The sequence below is a fragment of the Pogona vitticeps genome, chromosome 4 (assembly GCF_051106095.1).
Source record: "Pogona vitticeps strain Pit_001003342236 chromosome 4, PviZW2.1, whole genome shotgun sequence".
Classification (NCBI taxonomy): Eukaryota; Metazoa; Chordata; class Lepidosauria; order Squamata; family Agamidae; genus Pogona; species Pogona vitticeps.
The window spans coordinates 98,419,166-98,440,565 of NC_135786.1; the positions used below are offsets into that span (position 1 = coordinate 98,419,166).

The 21,400-nt window shown below is 40.9% G+C and overlaps 1 protein-coding gene across 5 annotated transcripts in view; it reads right to left on the reverse strand.

The window, feature by feature from the left end:
- Nucleotides 1-21,400, reverse strand: part of COL11A1 (collagen type XI alpha 1 chain) — a 280,302-nt gene that overhangs the window by 201,415 nt on the left and 57,487 nt on the right. For all 5 annotated transcript variants that reach the window (XM_072998040.2, XM_072998042.2, XM_020788718.3 and 2 more), the window contains exon 5: nt 2,240-2,368. In XM_072998040.2, the coding sequence (XP_072854141.2) occupies nt 2,240-2,368 (129 nt within the window). The remainder of the gene's footprint in view (nt 1-2,239; nt 2,369-21,400) is intronic.

The window sequence follows — 21,400 nt, forward strand, 5'->3', positions numbered from 1 at the left end:
CAGGTGCTTAGTGTGACATCATGTATACAGTGTATGCCTAAATAGTCACAACTAGAGATGGGGGTATTTGTATACAATTATCAATATCCCCACACAGATGGACTTGAATGAGGGTCCAGCCCCTGGGGCCAGACCATCCACTTACACATCCAGCAACAGTGGTGGCCCCGCTCATCCTTCCAATAGTGCCCGGAGCACCACACTCTTCCTGCTCAGTTGGCCATTCAGCAGCTATGCTAGGAGACTTGTCCTTCCTCCCCCTGCCTGGAGTGGCTAGTTGAGTGGGAAGAGAGCGGTGCTCCAGGCATGATTGGAAGAATGAGCAGGGCTGCCACCGGATTTGTGAGTGGACAGTCCAGCCCCAGGGCTGGACCCTCATTAAGTCAAGCTGCGTGGGGATATTCGTATTCATGTATGAATGCAAATACCCCCATCTCTAGTCACAACTGCCAACTCATCATGGCATCCACTAGTTGGGTTATGGGTTCAACAGCACTGGCTGTCAAACTCAGTGATACTGAATTAAATTTGGAAATAATTATGGACATCTGATGCTGTTACCTGTAACCAACTTATTCTGGCACTATTGAAGCCATTGTGTCATTCCTTTAGCAACATAACACAATAGCTGCCCCCAGCCATTCCTTTTTGGGGGTACAGAATAACAATTCAGGCCGAGCAGAGTATAGGTTAATCTATACAGTAGTTTCTTCTTCTCATCCCAAAAAGGAAACATTGTGTTTTGGAAGCAGGCAAAGTGGGTTGGTGGAGCAATCACAAAGTAATTGGCAGACCTTTCAGTCTTAAGAGCAGAGTGTAAAATTACAAGCATGCTGCAAGGGATCATTCTTTAGGCAGCAACCCCCCCCCCCCGATGACATTTGCAACCTTAATCTGGTATTACCTCTCCAAACAGACATGGCACAGATATCTAACAACAATTTTTGGACTCTTATGTACAACTTTTCTGCATTATCCATGAAGCAGTGGTGTTTAGCTTGATGAAGTGGAATCTTCTTCACAAAAGCTCCCAATTTGTTTGATTATTTTAGTGGTCACCCTATCTTACGTTTATGCAATTTTAAGGGACCACATGGGCTTTTCCTAATTCTTTTAAAAACAAGTATCCTGTGTTACAAAACCCTTCTGCTTCCTTCCATTTGGTGAGCAGTGTGAGGATAAAGGATGTGTAGCAGCAACATTTCCCATGAAATAGCTAAAGGCCACATTCAGCCAATCTTCTAGAATGTGCTGCTGTTGATCTGGTACAGAAAGTGTGGCCGCAACTCTCCCAGGAAAAGTGGTTAAGCATGTCTGGTCCTCCAGAAAGAGGACCTCCTGAATCATGCTGTGTGATATCAGTCTTTCATATCACTCTCCTAATGGATGGAATTTAAAACAGGAGGGAAGCAGCAGTTCTGCAATGCAGAAATCTTGTTTAAAGAGGTTTAAAAAATGAACTCCACCCACCCACTTCATAATACAAAAGGGTAAATCACAAATAGTGAATCACAGCTAGTTGAGTAAATGGTTGCATTTCTCATTGGGTTATACAATCAGCACACAATGTGGACTATGGACTGGCAGTTCCTTAACTATCAGAATATGAGATTTACACCACTGCACACATGTCAGCATACATACATAAGTACTATGAATCTGGCCACAGCAAAATTGTTAAGGATTGATTTTGTATCCCTTAACACAGAAGAAAATAATAAAGCACATGAAATATATAAGGACTCAATGTGTCAAAGAGAAATGGTTAAATAGCATGTGGAAAGCTATTAAAGTGCAGGGTGGGAGAGGGATGTGATAGCATAAAAAAAGTTTGAAAAAGTAAGCCTTATAAGGTTTAGGCATAATTAAACATGCACGAAAGCAAGACTTAGGACATGGGGGATAATGTCTGTACATCGAATTTCAGGAACACAAACACAACAAAGTAATAAATAATTAAATGCATAATGATGCAGTTGTATACAACCATACTCTTGTGGAAACTAATTTGTAAGCAAAATGCCATTTTTTTTAAAAAAAAAAATCTTTAGAAAGAAGTGTTAAGCATAATATAACTTTAAAAAACAATTACAAGTGAAACTTAAGGACAGAAATAAGCAAGGAAATACGCATTCTTTTTAGCCGTAAATAAATTTCTCCATAAAGGGTTGACTAAAGCACAACTCCAGCTTCCTGTCTGAAATGCAATAAATCTAATAAAACATGGCTCATTACTCACTTCATCAACTTGAGGTTCTTGAGCTTGGGGAGCATTGGGCACAGGGGAATCACAGTCTGGGCTATAATGCTCACAATAGTCATAGGCCGCTCTGGGATCACTGACGATCAGCAGCTGCTGGATATCACCCTGCCAGGAAATACAAGAAGATTATAAATTAGCCACCATTACAAGTCACGAGTAATAATAAAAAAAGAATCCTTCTTCTGTACCAAACAACTTTGGTTTAGTGAGATGCATCTAACACAGATTTAATTATTCTGCAGCACCCATTAATTTATCAGAGTAATTCATAATTTGTCTTTTTATGGCTTTGACATGGCTGGTTAATGACTTTGTTGTATACAAATAGGTGATTTATCGGGAAATCATTGAGTGGGAAGAGCCAAGCAGCTGCCCATACATACTAACTAATTGCATAAATTCAGAGGTAGGCTGCAAGGGTCTTGTTATGGTTGAGTAGAATCTAATAAATACATGATAACAATGCAATTATTATAATAGCAACAAGGAAAAATAGAGATGAATTTTTGATGGCTGCCCATTTCATAAAGTCAAATTAAGACTCTAAGGAATTATAAGATTTTTAAAGCATTCAAATTTGTCTTAACATTAATGCAAATATTTAATGTTTAGGAGTATGAGACACTGAAATTAACCAAAGATAAATGCCTTTCGTTTCAATGGAAAACAAGATGTCAAAAATATAAAATGCAACATTTTAAAAAGGGCACCAGTTTGCAGTGTGCTTAAGCACGTTTGCTTGCCCTTTTCAGATGTCCTTTCTTCAAACAAGACCATGACCACACAGTTTTTCAAACAGATGACATCTTAAAACAGAAGTTTGTCTTTTGTCTGCCTTTCAAACAGACAACCATACTCGACATATCAACACACTGATGAGAAAGAACCTACCACACTTGTAATGGAATTCATAGGTTTTTAAGAGCATTATTTAGATAGCACAAGGACCTCTATGAAAGATTATTAGAATAATGATAACCGCAACATCGCTTCTCATCCTCTTGAGACTAAAATCAAGTGTGTATAAGAACCCCACCACGAAGAAAATTCCAGCACCCAATACATTTTGAGAAATAAATCATATGCTAAGTTATTTATGTTCATGCATCTTAGAATAGTTTCATTTGACTGGGACAGCCTTCCAGGAAGATCATGCAACTAAACTAGACTAAAATAAAACAAAGTATGCCTAATGACTTTCAGTAACAAAATTAAAAGGGACAGCAGTCTAAATGCTATGTAGTTTTTGAGATAAAGGGAAATGTCCATTGTACTATTGAATAAATTCCATCTCCAGTGAAACTGAAAGAATCTGAGCACACTTGATCCTTTGCTGAACAATATCCTGTATTGTCCTGCTAAGTTGATGCCTCTGTGAGTTTGGTTGCAAGACCTGGCATGCATATCAGGGTTAGAACAGTACTGCTGGAAATCTTGGTTTACTATGTGCAAACAGCAGGCTATAACATTGCCCAAAGGTATCCACTTGCTGCAGGAGCAACTAAAAAAAACCACAGACCTTTACTGAGGTGTGGTACCTATTTCTTGTTGAGAAAAAAATAAATTAGTAGCTAATAATACAGAGAAATGAAGCTGGGGGCGGGGCAGAGAGAGACACATGGATGTCCTCTTTGGTTTGGTTGTGGAAGAACAAGCCACAACATGAACTGTAGTCAGATTCCTACCTCATGCTAAGCAAACCATAGACCAAGCACAGGTGATGGAGCCTTGCTAGCTAGCATACTGGCATATCCTAGGAATGGCCATATTTGCACAAAACCCTTCCTTATCTATGAATGCACCCTTAGAGAAGCTGGAATTCTTTACAGGCCTTCTTGGCCATTTCCCCCTTCTCCATAGGAAAGTAGCAGAGACAAGTTTCTGAAAGTCTCTTTGCACTCACTACTTAACACTGATGTGATCTGTGCCTTCATAGACCTCTGAGCACACTGGAAGGGTTCGACAGATATACTGTGCTCACACATGTGAGTTGATTAGTTTGCAGTTGAGTCAGCAGCCATTTCCAGAAGCTGTGATCACTGTACTGTAATTGCTGCCACCAATACTCCATGTGTGTTGGGTGCAGGCAATGAGCAGGCTGATGGGCTTTGTGGTGATCACCAGATAATAGGATAGCAAAGAGTCTCTTAGCAATAGATTAAGAAAGTCAGCCACACACAGAGATGGATATCTGCCAGCAGTACTCCTGGTGGGCAACTCAGCAAGGAAGCAGAATGAGAAGTTGTCTGGCTTCTTCTTCTGACTCCCTGCCCCCAGGAGACTATCCTTTTATTAACATTACAAGGTCATAGGTAGTGACAGCATTACAGATAGTAGACAGGGTTCAGATAGGACAATGGTTACATCATGTTATTAGGGTTGGTCTGGGGAAAGGCAATTAATCAAGCTCTCTGATTGGCCTAAAGAAAGGCCTCTACAGCAAGCTCTTTATGATAATGAGAAAGAGGAGGAATGGTGGCAGCTCCTCCCCTCAGAAGCAGCCACAGGATGCTAGGAGAGTTTTCTCTACACTACAACACCCATGTGGCTTAGCAACCTTGGGAATGGCACCCCCACACATGTGCTGTCATATGCAAAACTTGCTTTCAATTATTTTTTCCACATAGTCATGGACCCATCATGCAGAAGAACTTAGCAATTTGCACCATCCCTGATGATGTGATGGAACTATAAATCTTAAAAATGAACAACAAACAAACAGAGGGAAATGACACCCAACACAAATTACAGCTATGCAGAAATAACAGATATGTGGATTACATCACAGTCTTCCATGAACTTCAGGACACCGAAATCTGTATTGGACTGGGGCTGGCATTTGCAAATGATCTATTGCATCTTATGCTAGACAGTTATAGACAATTTTTTTTAATAGCTGAAAGTGGTCTGATAGAAATTTTGCTTCTCAAGAGGTATAAGTGTTGCTGAAATCAGAGTGATCAAGGGAGGGAGTCCACTAATTGGCTATTTCCCCAGGAAAATGCCCATTTTTCTCCTTCATAGCCACCTGCAATCCCAAAACCTCTTCCAGAACAATGTCATAAGCTGTTCCTTCTTCTGATGACTTCCCGCTTCCTAGGAGTAGGGATGAAAAAGTAATTTGTACTAATGTGAAGTTTTCAATCACAGTGGTTTCCAGCCTTGGGTCCCCAGATATTCTTGGACTACAACTCCCAAAAATCCTGGCCAGCACAGCTAGTGATGAAGGTTTCTGGGAGTTTTAGTCCAAGAACATCAAAGGTAGGGAAGCACTGATCTAGACTACTTCTGGTCTGCAAGACTATTCATGATGGTGTCTATGGAGAACACAAGTATCAGATTCTGTTCTTTTTTCTTTTTGAATCAAGCAAAAATAAATGCATGAAGTAAAAATGTGCATCTTTGAAAAATGTGCACACGCATATTTTGGGCCAGAGTGTACACGGGAGAAGGTACATCTTAAGAAGAATAAATTTTGCAGTTCTGTATGTTAGGAAATGTACATACCAAAACATGCACACAATTCCATGTGAGAGGTGAAAAATTAAGTGCTAAATATTGCTAATATAGCCAATAATGATGAGAAGAAAGTGTAGGTGGGTTTTAGAGAAACACAACAAAACACAGCAAAATCAAGACTGTAACATTTTCATATCTTTGTTGGAACAGAAGGAAATTTTGGGCATGGTAGCACTCCTAAAAGGCACCTAACATCGTTGTCACTGATTCTTGCACTTAGGACCATGAAGTCACATGAGATTCTCCCTCTTCCAGATGGCTGAGGGAGGGAATTGTGTAGCCTGTTCTACTTTATCCTTTTAATACTCTGATAGTAACTGAAGATCAGTTGTTAAGTAAAGATGTTTTTTATTTTCTACTTAAGGATTTTTATATGCAATGTGCCAGTTTCATTGTGACCAAAGGGGCTAGATGGAAGCTGGGATTTTTAGCTATTCTCGTTCACATTTCCCCTGTGCTGTGGTTGTTTGTGTTTTATGCTCCACTAGCTAAAAGGAGTTAACCAAATGTTCCTCCAATAGAAATCCCTTCTGTGAAGCCAAGGAACACTTTCCTTCATGGAACAGCATTCTGAATCCAACTCCATCTATTCTACATTGAAACCATATAAAACTTGCAAGACCTGTTTAATACAAATGAATGTGCTGTGTTGGTACAAACCAAGGACAATAACAGCTTTTTTGAACCTACCTTTAACTTTCTTTTAAAAACCCTATGTCTGTAATATATGCTTCCCCTAATTCCTTAGACGTACTAATGAAATTTCCACTTCACTATTGAGAACAGACTTAGCCCCACTATGACACCAGCAGAGCAATGAAGAAATCAACCTCCATGTTATTATTATGACTCGTTCTGCATTTAATCCTCTTGTTAATCGAGCGCATAGAAGACTAATGCTTTAATCTTATTTTACTTACACTGGTGCAATTGACTCACAGTTATTCCCATTACCCTTTCCTTTTCTCCATTCAGATGTTTTATAATCTAATAATCATCTAGAAGCAACAGACAGTCCTTTAAAGTCACGTACAGGAATCTTTGACTTTAATTACATTTGCTCAGGAATATTTCTTTCATGATTCAGAAATGATGACTTTAACATAATCATTGACCCCTTCCAACTCCATTATTCTATGATTTTTTTCAAGCAGACCCCTCCACCTAGCCCTTCATCCACATTCATGTATTGCTGCACAAATGTACTGAACTGGAAAAACTACAAGACTCTGCTTGAACATTTCATCTCATTTAGAGTCAAATGGTGTGTACATGGGGAGCAGAGTTCCTGCTCTTTCTTTTCGTGGCTGCGTCTACTTTTAAGACCTGGAAATTAACCTAAATTCCCAAAGTATAATTCAGGAGCAATATCTCCACTTGCATATAAACTGATGTGTCAGGAGTGTTTACTCCTATGAACTTGTTCACACATAATTTACACATCCTTTCTGACAACAGGAGGGTTTGCTAACTCCCCCACACTCCAACCTAGAGATTAAAATAATCTGTCACAGAGTCACATGGTATAGAAGGAAAGCTTAGCATGGTATAATTTAAAAATAATTAATTAGAAATACAGTAGGACATCCCCCTTATCTGTGGATCAATATCCGCTGATTCACTTGTCCATAGTCTGCAAATATTAAATATTAAAAATATTAAAAGAAAAAAAATGCAGAAAACAGTTCACCTGTTTTACTAGAACTGGTCACTAGAGGGAGCGAGAGAGATCATGCTATGAAGAAGGCCTCTCCTCTTGCAAGCTTTCTCCTAGGAGACAGCGGCAGAGGCTCCTTCTGTCTGTTGGTTTACCCAGAGGTAAAAACAAAAAAAGCACCAGTACCAGGCGATCGAGGCGGGAAGCGAGATGGGGAAGTCTTCAGATGGCTTGGTTTGCATTGAGTCCTGAGAGCACATTGGCAAACAGCTCACCATGCAAAGTGGCAGTGGCTTCTGTGCTCTGCTCTCCCATTGGGTAACTGTGGGTTTTGCGTGGACTGGAGAAGGTGTGTGTGGTTTTTGGGGGGGATAGTTGGAGAGAGTGGGGAAGGCACCTGGTTTGGGGAGGGGGATGTTTGCTATAATCCATATTTTTCAGCATCCCCAGGAGAGGGCTTAGAACCAATCCCCAGTGGATATGGGGGTCCTACTGTACAGCATCCCTGTGCTATTTTTGCCAGTTACTGTTAAAGTTGCAAATTTTTTTTAAAGAAGTAAAATGTTACTATCCTGTTTCTTGAATGTAATTGAAACTTACACTTTTAGTTATTGTTTATACTCTCTAGTGCATGGAACAAACCATTGGTCTATGCTATAAACTCTTACCATGTCCACACCATTGTTGCATCAAACACACAGGAGACCACAAGGCAACAGAATAAGGCGCGGCATGAGCTAGCATTTGAATCATGTGAACAAGCAAGCTGCTGCTCTGCTTTCTACCCTCTATGTTGCCCACTGGCTACGACTCCCAGGAAGCTCTGTGGCAGCTTCCTTTAAAAACAACAACAACAACATCTGTAGAACATCTGTACAGAGCTCTCTCATCTCTTATATGTCAGGAAATGATTGCTTCCTCTCTTTTTTTTCCTGCTTTTTCCCCCTAAATACAGTAGGACCCCCGTATCCACAGGGGATAGGTTCCAAGCACACACACACCAGATATGTGAAAACACGGAGAGTAGCAAACCCATTAAAGAGAGAGAGAGAGGTAGGAGGAAGGGTGAGATAAGTGACTAAGAATGCATTGCACTGTGATGTGGATGGGCCGGGATGCAGAAGCAGCGACTGGACAGTTGAAATTGTAGATACTGGCTCTGCAGATACAGTAGTCCTGCTGTATATTCCTCTGCTTTAAATACAATTCTGCTATCCTATTGTGAATTTCTTTTTAAAAACACTTGGCTTTGACATTGAAATGTGTGTTAAGCCTGAACTGTGCATATTTGTGTGTGTATACCCATGCGTTTCTTTTTACATTCAGGCAAAGGGTAAAATACTTTTTCTCCTTGGTCACTCAAAATGAAAATGGAAAACCACTTTAAAAAATAGAATGTTCAAAACAGTGTAATTCAGACCTTGGGAAATGAACTTGGAATCAAACAGAATCTTTTACTGGCCAGTGTGAGGAACGGATGTCTCCTCAAATACTGTTGAACTACAACTCCCATCAGCCCTAACCAACATAGCCCATTGTAAGGGATGGTGGTCCACATCCAACATTCCCCTTCCCTTTTTTGCCAGATAGACCAGTTATTACAAGAGTTACTATTAGATTAAATGACTAAAAAACATTTAAACCCTTAGACAGTTGATTTGTGCATGCTCATGCACGTGTAGGCATGTAACAAGTAGCTGTAAAAGCAGCCAATGGCAAGTGCTCTCTGTTCAAAGACACAGGAGAGCAATACCTTTATGAAGACTAGCCTAAATGTTAAAATTTAAAAGCTGAGTGTTTCAGTTTCTACAGATCTAATCCAGCAAAAAGGTACAAAATGTAGATGAGGAGGGGGAGGCAGAAGAGTGCTGGAAATTGAGGCAAAGAGGTTTGCATTTCAGTCACAGTTTGAAGATGGATTAACATAGACTGCATGAAGTCATCATTGTTCACTGATGCAGGCATCAATTTATGCTCAGGATTTTGCAACCAAAATGGCAGAGCGTCATTTAAAAAATATAAATCCTGGCTGTTATTGTGGATATAGGGATGGGAAGGAGGGTTTTTTTCTTGGCTTAAGACATGAGATCCTGGTGTGTGGAGGGTTTTCTGTCCCTTGAGGGCAAATGTGTCTGAAGAAAACTTCTCCTTATTCTCCGCTCAGTGTTTTTGTTTTGATTTGATTTGTATGCAAAGTATCTGAGCTGTGGATCTTAATACAAACTGCTCAGAGAATCGCTTCTACATAATTATAATGTTGGCAATATTGGTATTGGCTATTGTTATCTGACCTATTGATATGCCTTACAGTTATGTAAATTTTGGTGGGTTTAAACTGATGGTACTTGAGGGGATTTTGTGATCTTATGGTATGAATACTGTATAATAATTATTTGGTATTTGGTTATGGTTTATTTTTTTCCTTTTATCTTGCACTTTGAGCCCATTTTCCACAATCCTTTTCATAAATGGGTAATAGTTCTTTTCAAGCATTTAAAAGGATCCCTTTCATACCATATGTGAGGATGGAGCATGTTAGTTCATACTCCACTGCATTGCTGCGGTCCACATGTGGAGAGTGAAGAGACGCGTGTCCTCAGCCAGTATCTGATCTATCAACATTTCTGATCAGGTGAAGATCCTCCAAACATTTCAAAGGCTCTCCTCCTCAGAATGCCACAGTTTTAGCAATGACAGTGGCCTTGAAACACAGGTAACCTCTCTCTTGCACTATGAGAGACCAAGAAATGCTTCCTCCATGGCAAAGCCTATTATGAACAGAGATGTTAATTACACCCAAATGAATGCCCCCCTCCCCAAGAAAATGGCATGTTTAAATATGTGTAGGGTGAGTACTGCAAAAGCCAGAAGTGGCTTTTCAGGTAATTGATCTGCATTTGGAAACACCAGTTTGCCTACCAGTCTCCCTTTTTTACTTCTGCTGACCAAAAACCAAAATCCTACTTAAGGAATGGGAGAAGCAAAAGACTCTTCCAATACAACTGTAGTTCCCTAGGACCTTTTCCATGGCATCAAATGGTGACATCTTCCTTCTGAAGGTAATGGGGACTTGACTAATGGGATTTTGTTTTGTTTTTACTTTAGTACTATTGTTTTTCTCATCTGCAAACATATGCAGACTTAATGCCTTCATGAATTTATTGATCTCATATTCTTAATTCAGATTTCTTTAATTAAATTGCTGCTGTTGCAATCACAAATTAAAAAGCAAGTCAGGTTATTTTCCAAAAAAAGTCATATTCTAATTCATTTTCACTTACGAAAAGTAACAAACCCAAAATGCCTTCAAGCTTAAGCTGTTTGTTGAGCATTCCAACTGGTTGTAAATCGTTGTCTCCAAAGAATATTGAAATCTCCAAGTTAAACTTGGTACAGAAATACTGGACCAGTTCTTCTTTCAGATTCAAATACTAGGATATTTTATAACCTAAATCTAAGTTGACAATTTGAATGTTGAAATAAAGTTGCTTCAAAACACAATTGAACATTTCAAAATGAACTCCTGATGGAGTCCAGCAGAGGCAGACACAGACTATAAGAAAGCTTGGGGGTTTAGATATTTGGCTGCAGAGTCTGGGAGTTCAGTCCCACACTGTGCCTCAAGTCAAGGGCCTGGACTTGATGATCTATAGGGCCCCTTCCAGCTCTGGAGTTCTAAGGTGGTGGTGGTGGTGGTTAATCTTTCTTTAGTAGTATGATACTGAAATGAAAAAGCAGGACATGTTTTCCTGTTTCTCGTGCAAATAGTCCCAAAAATCTGTTGGGGGTGGATTTTGATAGAAAATAAAATGTGCTGTAATGATAATCCACAATTTTCACTCACAATATCTTGACGCATGCATTCAGGACTCACCATTTTCTTCTTGAAGTTCAAATACCAACTTCCCTTTCGGGGCAGTTTCGCACCATTCACCCAACTGGATGAATTGTACAAATTGCATGAATTGTTCAGAACTAGGGTAACTGCTTCTATATTTGAGAATCTGAAGCCCTAGATAGGTTGTTGGCATCTTTCTTTTCAATCACCCAGTTATTTAGCACTAATCAAATACAGTGGACCCTCGACTTACGGAATTAATCCGTATTGGAATGGTGGCTGCAGGTCGAAAAGTCTGTAGGTCGAGGCTCCATTGACCTACATTGAAAACCAATTAATCCATAACCGGCCATTTTTGTTCCTTTTTTTCCAGTTTGTAGGTCAATTCTCCGGCTGCAAGTTGAACCTAAATTTTGCGGCCAGATAAGTCTGTAACTCAAAAAGTCTGCAAGTGGAGCCGTCTGTAAGTTGAGGGTCCACTGTATATGTGTTTTGCTTCTCAATGGGAAAAGCCATCTTGTGCAAATTGCAGAGAACTCTTTGGATTATCCTTGTCTGGAAGCCTTTAAAATAATTTTGTGGTGTCAAGAATTAATGAGTATTGTTCCTATACCTGCTCTGACAATAACTAAACAAAATGAAACTAAAAGAAACAAATACATACTGTAGATGCCTGTTTTTTATACAGAGCAAAAACAATTTTGCTGAAATACTCTTGTTCCTATCAGCTTGCAAATTCTATTGTTTGAAATTGCAGCCTGATGTGTAATACAGTTGTTTCATAGTGCATTAGACACTGGCTGTTATTATCATTTTATTAAAATCCCAAATGAGTTTAGGAACCTTCCAGCATATCCACACTGAACTAATAAACAGGCAGTTGGGTAACTTCCTGTTAATGTTTACCTAGCTCTGTAATATTATCTGAGATTTAACTTATTACTATTTATTACATGGAAGTAGTAATGCTACAACTGCAATTGCGATTATTTCTTAATGAAGTCTCTCTAGTGATATTTTGTGTGCCCAACAAATGTGATCGTGGCAGTGTGGTGCCTTTAAATGTGGAACTGGCCTAATCAGATATAAACACAATGGTAACTTGACAGCCAAAAGGGATGCCAATGAGAAACACACTGGCATTCTGATAATTGTCCTTCTAAAGAAAACTCTAACTTTTCCAAACTTTGCACAACTCTTCCCCCCTGCCCACCTCTTCTCTCCCACACTGGCGCAATTTTCTGCCAGATGAGGGTCACTTTTATAACTAAATGAGCAGACGATACAGTGGTGCCTCGCAAGATGAAAATAATTCGTTCCGCGACTCATGTCATCTTGCAAAATTTTCATCTTGTGAGGCGCAGTTTCCCATAGGAATGCATTGAAATTTAATTAATGCGTTCCTATGGACCAAAAAAGTCTGAAAAAGTCACTTACCAGGTAGGGAGCTGGGGAAGCACCATCGGAGGACTGGCGCGCCCCCTCACCGCAATTGCTGGCTTCAGAGGCCTTTGGGGGCTTCTCATGCACCATCGGAGGACTGGCGGGGGACCTCTGAAACCTGCAATTGCGGTTGTGGGGTACCCACGCCAGTCCTCCGATGGTGTTGGAGAAGCCTTTGGAGGCTTGCCCAGCACCATCGGAGGACTGGCGGGGGTCCCCCCCATGGCAATCAACCACTTTCAGAGATCCCCCGCCAGTCCTCCAATGGTGCTGAGCAAGCATCCGAATGGAAAAAGGCAGGGGAAAAGGGTGGGAAATTCAAAAATGGTGCTGGGCAAGCCCCGGGAGGCTTCTGAAAGTGGTAATAGCCATGTGAGAGGCCCCCCACCAGTCCTCCAGTGGTGCAAGGGAAGCCTCCAAAGGCCTCCGAAGCAGCTGATCGTGGCGAGGGGGGAGGCCCTGCCAGTCCTCCGACGGCGCTTCCCCAGCTCCCTACCTGGTAAGTGACTTTTTCAGACTTTTTTGGCCCATAGGAACGCATTAATTAAATTTCAATGCATTCCTATGGGAAAATGCGCTTCACAAGACAAAAATATCTTCATCTTGCGAGTCACCTAAAAACTTGCAAAACACTTTCGTCTTGTGAGTTTTCCGTTGCGCAAGGCATTCGTCTTGTGAGGTACCACTCTATAGTTGTGGGAACAGGAAGGAACAGCTCATTGATAAGTTCATAGAATCTTTCTCCACTTGCCCTATGAAAAGAAATAGAGGCTAGATTGCACTGCAGAAATGATTTCAGGGGTTACTTGCTGCTTAGCTCCATGGATCTGTTTGCTGAGGCCTGCACAATGCAAGTTGTACCAGCCTCCCACCCTATCTATATGTTCTTTGTCTGCTGTGCCTCTCTATCCCTGTATGTCTGTTCATCTTTCTTTCAGGCAGACACACAAACCCTCACACCATTTTTCAAGTTCAAGGTAGACAGCCTACTTGGCTGGCATATATAACTGATGGTAAGGATGTAAATCTTCATGTATTTCATTCTCTCAAAGGAGAATCAAAAAAGTTTCCACACTGTTGATGTCATTATGAGATTTTTTTGTAGATTTTTTGCACTTTGGGACTTTTGCCACAAGGAAAAAAATGAAGTGGCTTTTGCACAACAAGATGATGTTGCGCAAAAGGTCTGTACTCTTTGCACATTTTGACTAAAAAATACAAGGGTCTGTATTCACAACACTTTTTTTGCAAATGCTGCTCATGATGGAAAAAACACTGTTCTCTCCCCTTTCATATATGAGCAAAATATATTGCAGTTGTTGAAAGTTTTTTTTTTGCATTTCCCGCCCTGCCTAGAGTGATGAGGCTCAACACAGGACATGGGTTGAATATGGGCCACGCTTTATTGAACATGAATACATCAACACAAAATTCCCCTTTCAAAAGGGGGGGGGGCTAACATAGGGCAGAGGTATGGTGTGTGCCCGGGGCTGGCCTTGCCCCATACACAGGCCTTTACTGTTGAGTTCCGGTAAAATCTGGAAGCCCCCCCCAGGACACAGCCCGAATAAGCCTCAGGACTCCAGACATTCTGCGCCCCTGGCCCCCCCGCCTCCTCCCCGTCCAAGCACTGAAACCATTGTGCATTCAATGCTGTGAGGCTCACACTCCTATTGGGTGCCCGCTTGAACTCACCTTCAAATCTATGGCTTCCGCCACAACCCGCCATTGTGTCCATAATATAAATCTCACCTCACCTTAACAATAATGAAAGTTTAAGAATGGGATGGGTGAAAACAAACCTGCTCTAAGTGCCAACCAAGGGCAGGCCAAAAATTCCCATCTTTCCCCGAAGCGACTTAACAAAGGGTGGGTGGGTGGACCAATGACTTCTGTTGAAAGATAAGAAGGCGGAGGTAAGCAACCTCTTAAAGGCTCACCTTAGCCTCTGCCCCATCGCACTGCGCCATTCTGCACACACTCCTGCACACACCTCACCCAAGTAGGCAGGCAAAAAGCTCCCACAGCTACAATAGCGGCTGTGAAAGGAGCCTAGTGTCTCTTGATGAATGGTTTGTGTTACTGTTGTTGCTGTGAAAAGGACTTTGCTGATTGTCTTTAAGCCCCAAATCCCACAGCTAGCAAGGCCATGGTAACTGCACTGGATTCTGGGAGCTGAAGTTTTTCCAAGGCCTTCACAAAGCCTTCTTTCTACTCTCCGCTTCCCTCTCATTCTCAAGCAATTTCCTTCCAGATGAGAGTAACTTTTAAAATCAGATTAATAGAGTACAGTTTGGGGACAGAAGCTTGTGAGAGGTCAGTTATGATAATAGTCTTAGAATTGCATTACTAGAAGGGACTCTATGGAACACTGAGTCCAGCTCCTGTGAAAGAGGAACAGTGGGGAATCAAAATCCCAACCTCTGGTTTTGCAGACAGATGCCAAACCACTGAGCTATCCAGCAGTTGATGCCATGTCTTTTTGCTTTTAAACTTTTGGGGCTCCAGTGGTGTAAATAAGGTTGGGGCAGTTCTGTATTACGGACACTGTTGGACATAAATGCCAATGGCAGCCTCATGTTGTACATAAACCAGAGGAGAGTCTTTCTCTGCCTGCAGATTTTTCATCTAGAATACAAATGGCACTAAAGCATTTTTTTTCCTCATTACCTTGAACAAGCATAAAGGGGGAATGAAATTGTCCTTGCGCACAGCTGCTGACCCTATACCTGCCTAGCACAACACATGGAAGTGCCTAATCACATACAGAGAGTACCTGTATAAGCTCCATCTTCACAGTCTGGGTTCTTGACTAGTGAACCACAATTCTGATGGTACAAACAAAGCCTGTTATTGTATAATTTATAGGCACACAGACTCTTTTACAGCTTCAGCCAAATGTACATATGGGATGAAGTCAGTGGTCATGACCCTGCTGTACCTATATTAACAAATAATTACATATTTTCTGATTACTTATGAAAAAGAATTAGTGACAAAGAATTTGTGACAAAAAAGTGAGGATTTCTATTTGAAAACCTTGTATTTAGCACAACGCCCTTATATTCAATCAGCGTACTCCACAACGTATCTCCAAGACAGGGAAGTACAACTACTCTATTTTCCCGAAAATAAGACGGGATCTTATATTAATTTTTGCTCCAAAAATGCATTAGGACTTATTTTCAGGGAGTGTTTTATTTTTGTCATGTACAACCATCTATGTTTATTCAAATACAGTCATGTCATCCTCTGGTTGCTGCACAATGGTGGAGGGCGGGGTTTCACTTAACTAGGGCTTATTTTTGGAGTAGGACTTATATTACGAACATCCTGAAAAATCGTACTAGGGCTTATTTTCAGGTAGGTCTTATTTTAGGGGAAACAGGGTATTTTCCGATACAATCCTTATAACCTACAATCATTTTCTACAATAATCCCCATAACATGGTTTCACACTCTGTTGTTTCTGATTCTTCCTTTCCCCTTCCATCATAGTTAAGCAGGAGGCAGGATGGAGTGGGAGTTAAAACCAACAAGGAAAAAGTAAATTGCCTAGGAACTGAGTAAGCCTCTTGGAGTCTTCTCTCTCCCCCCCCCCAACTCCACTCTAATGCCTTTGGATCCCGGCCAACTCCCCTCCATGCTCTTTGTCTTGGGTGGAGGGAAAAAAAAAGGAAAAGCTCTGAAGGGCTCCATTGCTTTGACTGCCTGCTGGGGCCTTGTTCTTATGCTCGAGAAGCTCATATCCATCAGCATCTGCATCAAGGCAGCTGTTGGATGTATCCCAGGGGGAACAGCCTTGCAATCACTTTCTGTTTAGTTAGGCAGTCATATTTATGAAAGCCTGTTGAGGCCGGGCTGCCTGGATACTGGATTGGACTGGATGCTACACTTTAAAAAAATGGATTTCTGGCAAGGGCTTGTACTTGCTGGACCATGTGTTTGCAAGAAGCACACTAGGTCTTATTACGGTTTGACAGCACACATAGAAAATTACTTAAAGCTGCTGCTGTTTCATGGGCTGCAACTTCCAGACCCTTCCTTCTGCCAGCACTATGACCAAAGAAATAGGAAACTGTTAATATAAGTATCCCCATTCAAGCAGGATTGCAGCAATCCTATTTTGAGGATTTTTAGGTGGTACAGCTAGTGAGAGGTGGGAATAATACTGGCCAATTATCAGCCAATTGCTCTTTTGTTCCCTCCATTAATATTACTTAAATTTCTTTCTTCTTTCCAATTGAAGAATTACAGCGGTGCCTCACTTAACGATTTTAATTGGTTCCAAAAAAAATCATCACTAAGTGAAATGCAGTTTCCCATAAAAATGCATTGAAAACCAGATAATCAGTTTAACAAAGGGTTTATTAAGTGCACTTATGATTTCAAGCATTCTAAACATTTTTAAACATTTTAAACATATAAAAAACAGCCAACATGAGGCTGTCAAAACCATCGTTAAGCAAAACAGGGGGACCCAAACTGTCATCGCTATGCGAAGCATGGTCCCAAACATCGCTATGCGAAAATCGCCCATAGGGAACATCGTTAAACGGAGTGCAAGATCGCTCCGAAAAAGCCATCGCTAAGCGAATTCGTCGTTAAACGAAGCGCTCGTTAAGCGAGGCACCACTGTACTTTTAAAGAAGCTCCAAACTTAGTCCAGCTGTTATATATGACATGAATACCCCACTAAGTGCAGAAAGTGAGAATGAGGGGTGTGAGATTCAACCCCCTTTTTCCTCCCAACTCATCCAAGCCAGCAACAGTGCCCTGCTTCTGATGGAAACTACCACATGGCACAAGACCACAACTCTTTTCAGACGTCCCAAACTGTTTACATAGAGAGGGTGCTGGGAATGCCTGCACCAGCCCTACCCCCCCATCAGAGAAAATCTCAACATGGATACCTAGCTTATCAGAGCTTCCAGTTGTTCGGAGGGCAGTAAAGGAAGTTCATCATATTTCTGTATGGAGAGCTACAATCACGTTCAGTGGAAGATGGCTCTGGAGCATGCACTTCTCTGTGCTTACACTTTAGAATGGCACAAGAGAGAAGTGGTGGGGTGGGGTAAGATTTTTGCTTAGAATGGAGTAAAAATTTCTCCCTCTTAATTTTGTTACATTTCTCCATATCCCAAATGCACTTTCTTCTCACTCCACCTCCTTTTTTTCCAGGTTGCAAAGCCTTTGCATTTTTTGTGTCATCTTCAAGAATAGAGATGGCCATGAATTTAAAAATGAATCACAGCTTCTCTGTGATTGTGTGGTCTCTAAGTGCCTAGGAGAATTTTCCTGGGGGGGGGGGCTTCTTGTGGGTGTATAACTCAGACATCCAAAACCCAAACTTCACCAAATTTGTAGGGCTTGTTGAGGAAAGTCGTGGTAAGTTTGTCTGTGAATCTCTAGGTGCTTGGGGTGCATTTTATGTGGTTTTAAAGTTTAAAAAAATGAATTGTCGAGTAATTGATTCATTGATTCACCAGGAAAAAATGTAAATGTGCAATTCAATGAAAAAGAATCATCACTTTTCTGATTCCTGCCCATCTGTGTTCAAGACTGATCCCGCTGATATCACCTACCACTGCCAACCTACCTACAGCAGTTATATATGCCTTATATACTCCTTGTCTCTCAGATGGGACAGTGGAGCTAAGTACTGTAGTCCCAATTGGTTAATCATAGGCAGCTCCTAGACACTTTGCAAAGGCCACAGCAACCATTCTCATTGGAGATCAGAAGAGTGGGCAGGTTTAGAGGCCACACTGGGGCAGGAAGATATCTTCATGGTTGAACAACCAGGGTTTAGAGCCGGTCACTCCACCCTTGACCAGTGCCTGATATTATAACACTCTGTAGAGAAGTATAACCCCAGGCCTCATGGGGCACTTTATACTGCTTTTGTTGACTTTAAGTGAACATTTGACAGCATCCCCCCAGGATAGGTTATCGGCCAGACTTGAAGTTTTCTCTGTAGACTGGAAACTACTTACACTCATTCATACATTAGACAAAAACAATCATCTCAAAGTAAGGTGGAACTCATAGGGCTATTTATCTCAGGAAAGGTGTGACACAGGGATGTTCTAGACCCCCCCTAGTTTAGTCTCATTTTCACCACCCAAACTTGTAAATAGGCCAATCCCTGCTCTACTGTATGCTTTACTAATACATTGATTTTATTACTAAAGTAGGGCTCAGCATAGCCCTTTGAGCTTTTACAGCATACTGGTCTGAAGAGCACCAAGTAATAAAGGATCAAAAACAAAACTCGGGTTTTCACGAAAGGTTTGTCAGGTACAAGTGACAGATATATGTCAGGATACTGAATAGGTCGAGAAGAAAACCCTATATTTAGGTCCAGTTTTTCAGACAATTTGGCTGTAATGCCCATGTCATCTAAAATGCCTAAAGAATTATTACTGCCATCTTGAAATTCTTGTTCTCAAAAGATGGGTCCTATATATGATATGTGCTAAAAGTATACCAAACTAAGGTACTAGCCCAACTTCTGCATGGTTCAGGCCTATGTGTACATAAGAACTTCTGCCCCCTCAAAGCAGAACAGTCTAAATTCTTGAGAACTGCATTTGATGTACCATCCTGTATACCTAACACCCTACTGAGAAACAGAAACTGGAGCAAATGTGTGACTTAAAAAAATCAGTCTTTGACAGAAGTTAAAACTTAATCCTATCGGTTAAGCACCTCTGATTTTAATAAATAACACCCCCTCAAGCTGGGCAAAAACAATGGAGGGAAAATTGTTGAATTATGGGTTATCCCATCCAGCCCTGTTACATTTGGGATTTGTGGAAGCCAAATAATATTAGGAAGCAGATCTGGAATATAGACCTTCAACTCAACAGAGCATGGGTCCCATATTATTCAGTAGCTGGGAATCAAATTAAGATTTGTATCCCAGCAGATCACCTTGCTAATTTAGAACTTGCAAGACACCAAAGAGCCTTTACCCCGGCCCTTCAGCCTCTTTAGAAGAAAGATACTCACATGTCCCTTATGATCTATGTTTTTGCTTCTGCCAAACTGGTATGGTGAAAATTGTGTAACGTGTACTGAACATTTTATAAAGATTCATGCAATCTACTTACTTTCCCAATTTTAAAACATTATCCAGGTAGACCTGATAAATTTTAAATATCTTTTCTCCTCTCTGATTCCTGAAGTGAAATTACAGATAAGATTGCAAAATTCTGTGCAGTGGCTTGTATAATAAGAAAACAGATGATTAAATCATTGCAATAATTAGATTAGGAACTCACACTTAATTGGAATCTGAATTTCAGCCTGCATTGTATTGATTATAAATACTGCATCCTTTTTTGTTATTATTGTACTTCAGTCTTGCATATCTAACATGTCTATAGTTGTAATAATAATAAAGTTAATTAGAGGCCAGGTGTTTCAGCTCAGTTAATCTCTCTGAGATGGTCTAGCTACACTCATCTACTAGCCTTCATCTTGCCTTCCTGACTGTCATGCCTAGTTAACAAATATACATAAAATATATAATTTCTATGGACATTTTCCCACCTGAAATACATTGCAAGCCTCATAAATGTAGAGATTTCTGAAGTAAGGTGCATGCCATTGTGCTGCAAGTCTAGAGATGCAAACTAAATATTTATGCATGAAAATGTCAATTTAGTGGTCAGGGAACAGGGGCAAATTACCCTTAATGGGGTAAAAATGAAAATCCTAGGGGTAATGAGCAGAGCGCTAACCCCCCCACCTGCACCTCCTGCAGCCGAACATCAAACTGTAAGCCACTTATCCTTGCTACCTTCCTTGGTTGCGGCACTTGTAAATCAGTTCTTTTAGAGATCGGAGATAAGACTGCTTTATTGTTTATGGCTGTCGAACAGCCTGGGGCAGTCAATCCGGCTTGTGAATGACTACTTCCACCGAAGGTGGAAAGCTCCAATTAAGGCGGGAAGGAAGGTGCGAGAGAGGGACAGGTGGATTCATCAAGTTTGTTTAAAGGTAAGATTGTAGCAAATTTAGGGAGGGAGGGAGGGAGGGTGTATGTGAGAGAAATAGACTGACTTTCATAAAACCATGAAAAAAGGACATGACTGCAAGGAGAGAAGGCTCCAATTAAGGTGAGAAGGAAGGTGCCAGAGAAGGACCAGGAGGTTTCATCAAGCTTGCTTAAATATAATGAGAGGAAACGGACATACTGAACTGAAGCAACTGATTGTTGAAAATTTTGTGTGTGTGTGTGTGTGTGTGTTTGTGTGTGTGTGTGTGTGTGAGAGAGAGAGAGAGAGAGAAAGAGAGAGAGAGAGAGAGAGAGACTGGATTCTTTCATAAAACCATGAAAAAAGCAAACTTCCAAATTTAATTTCCACTGCATTTAGCTCTGCAATTTCTGCTGAGAAGAGCACGTACTTCAAGATTCTGTTTAGACACTGAATTTGTACTGGGCAGAACCGGAATACTTAGAAGAGTCGCGCTAACAGCAAACACCTAGTAAAAGACAACCGACACACCTGGGACTAGATGTCTGAAGTGTGTAGCAATTGTGTTTCTCTATTTCTCATCCCCAAAGCAGGCAAGAGTATCATAGTTTATTCCCCAAATCTGAATCACTGTCTCTCTGCTCCTGGTCCTGCTTTGACTGCAACACCAAACAAAAGGTCTTACAAACAATGAC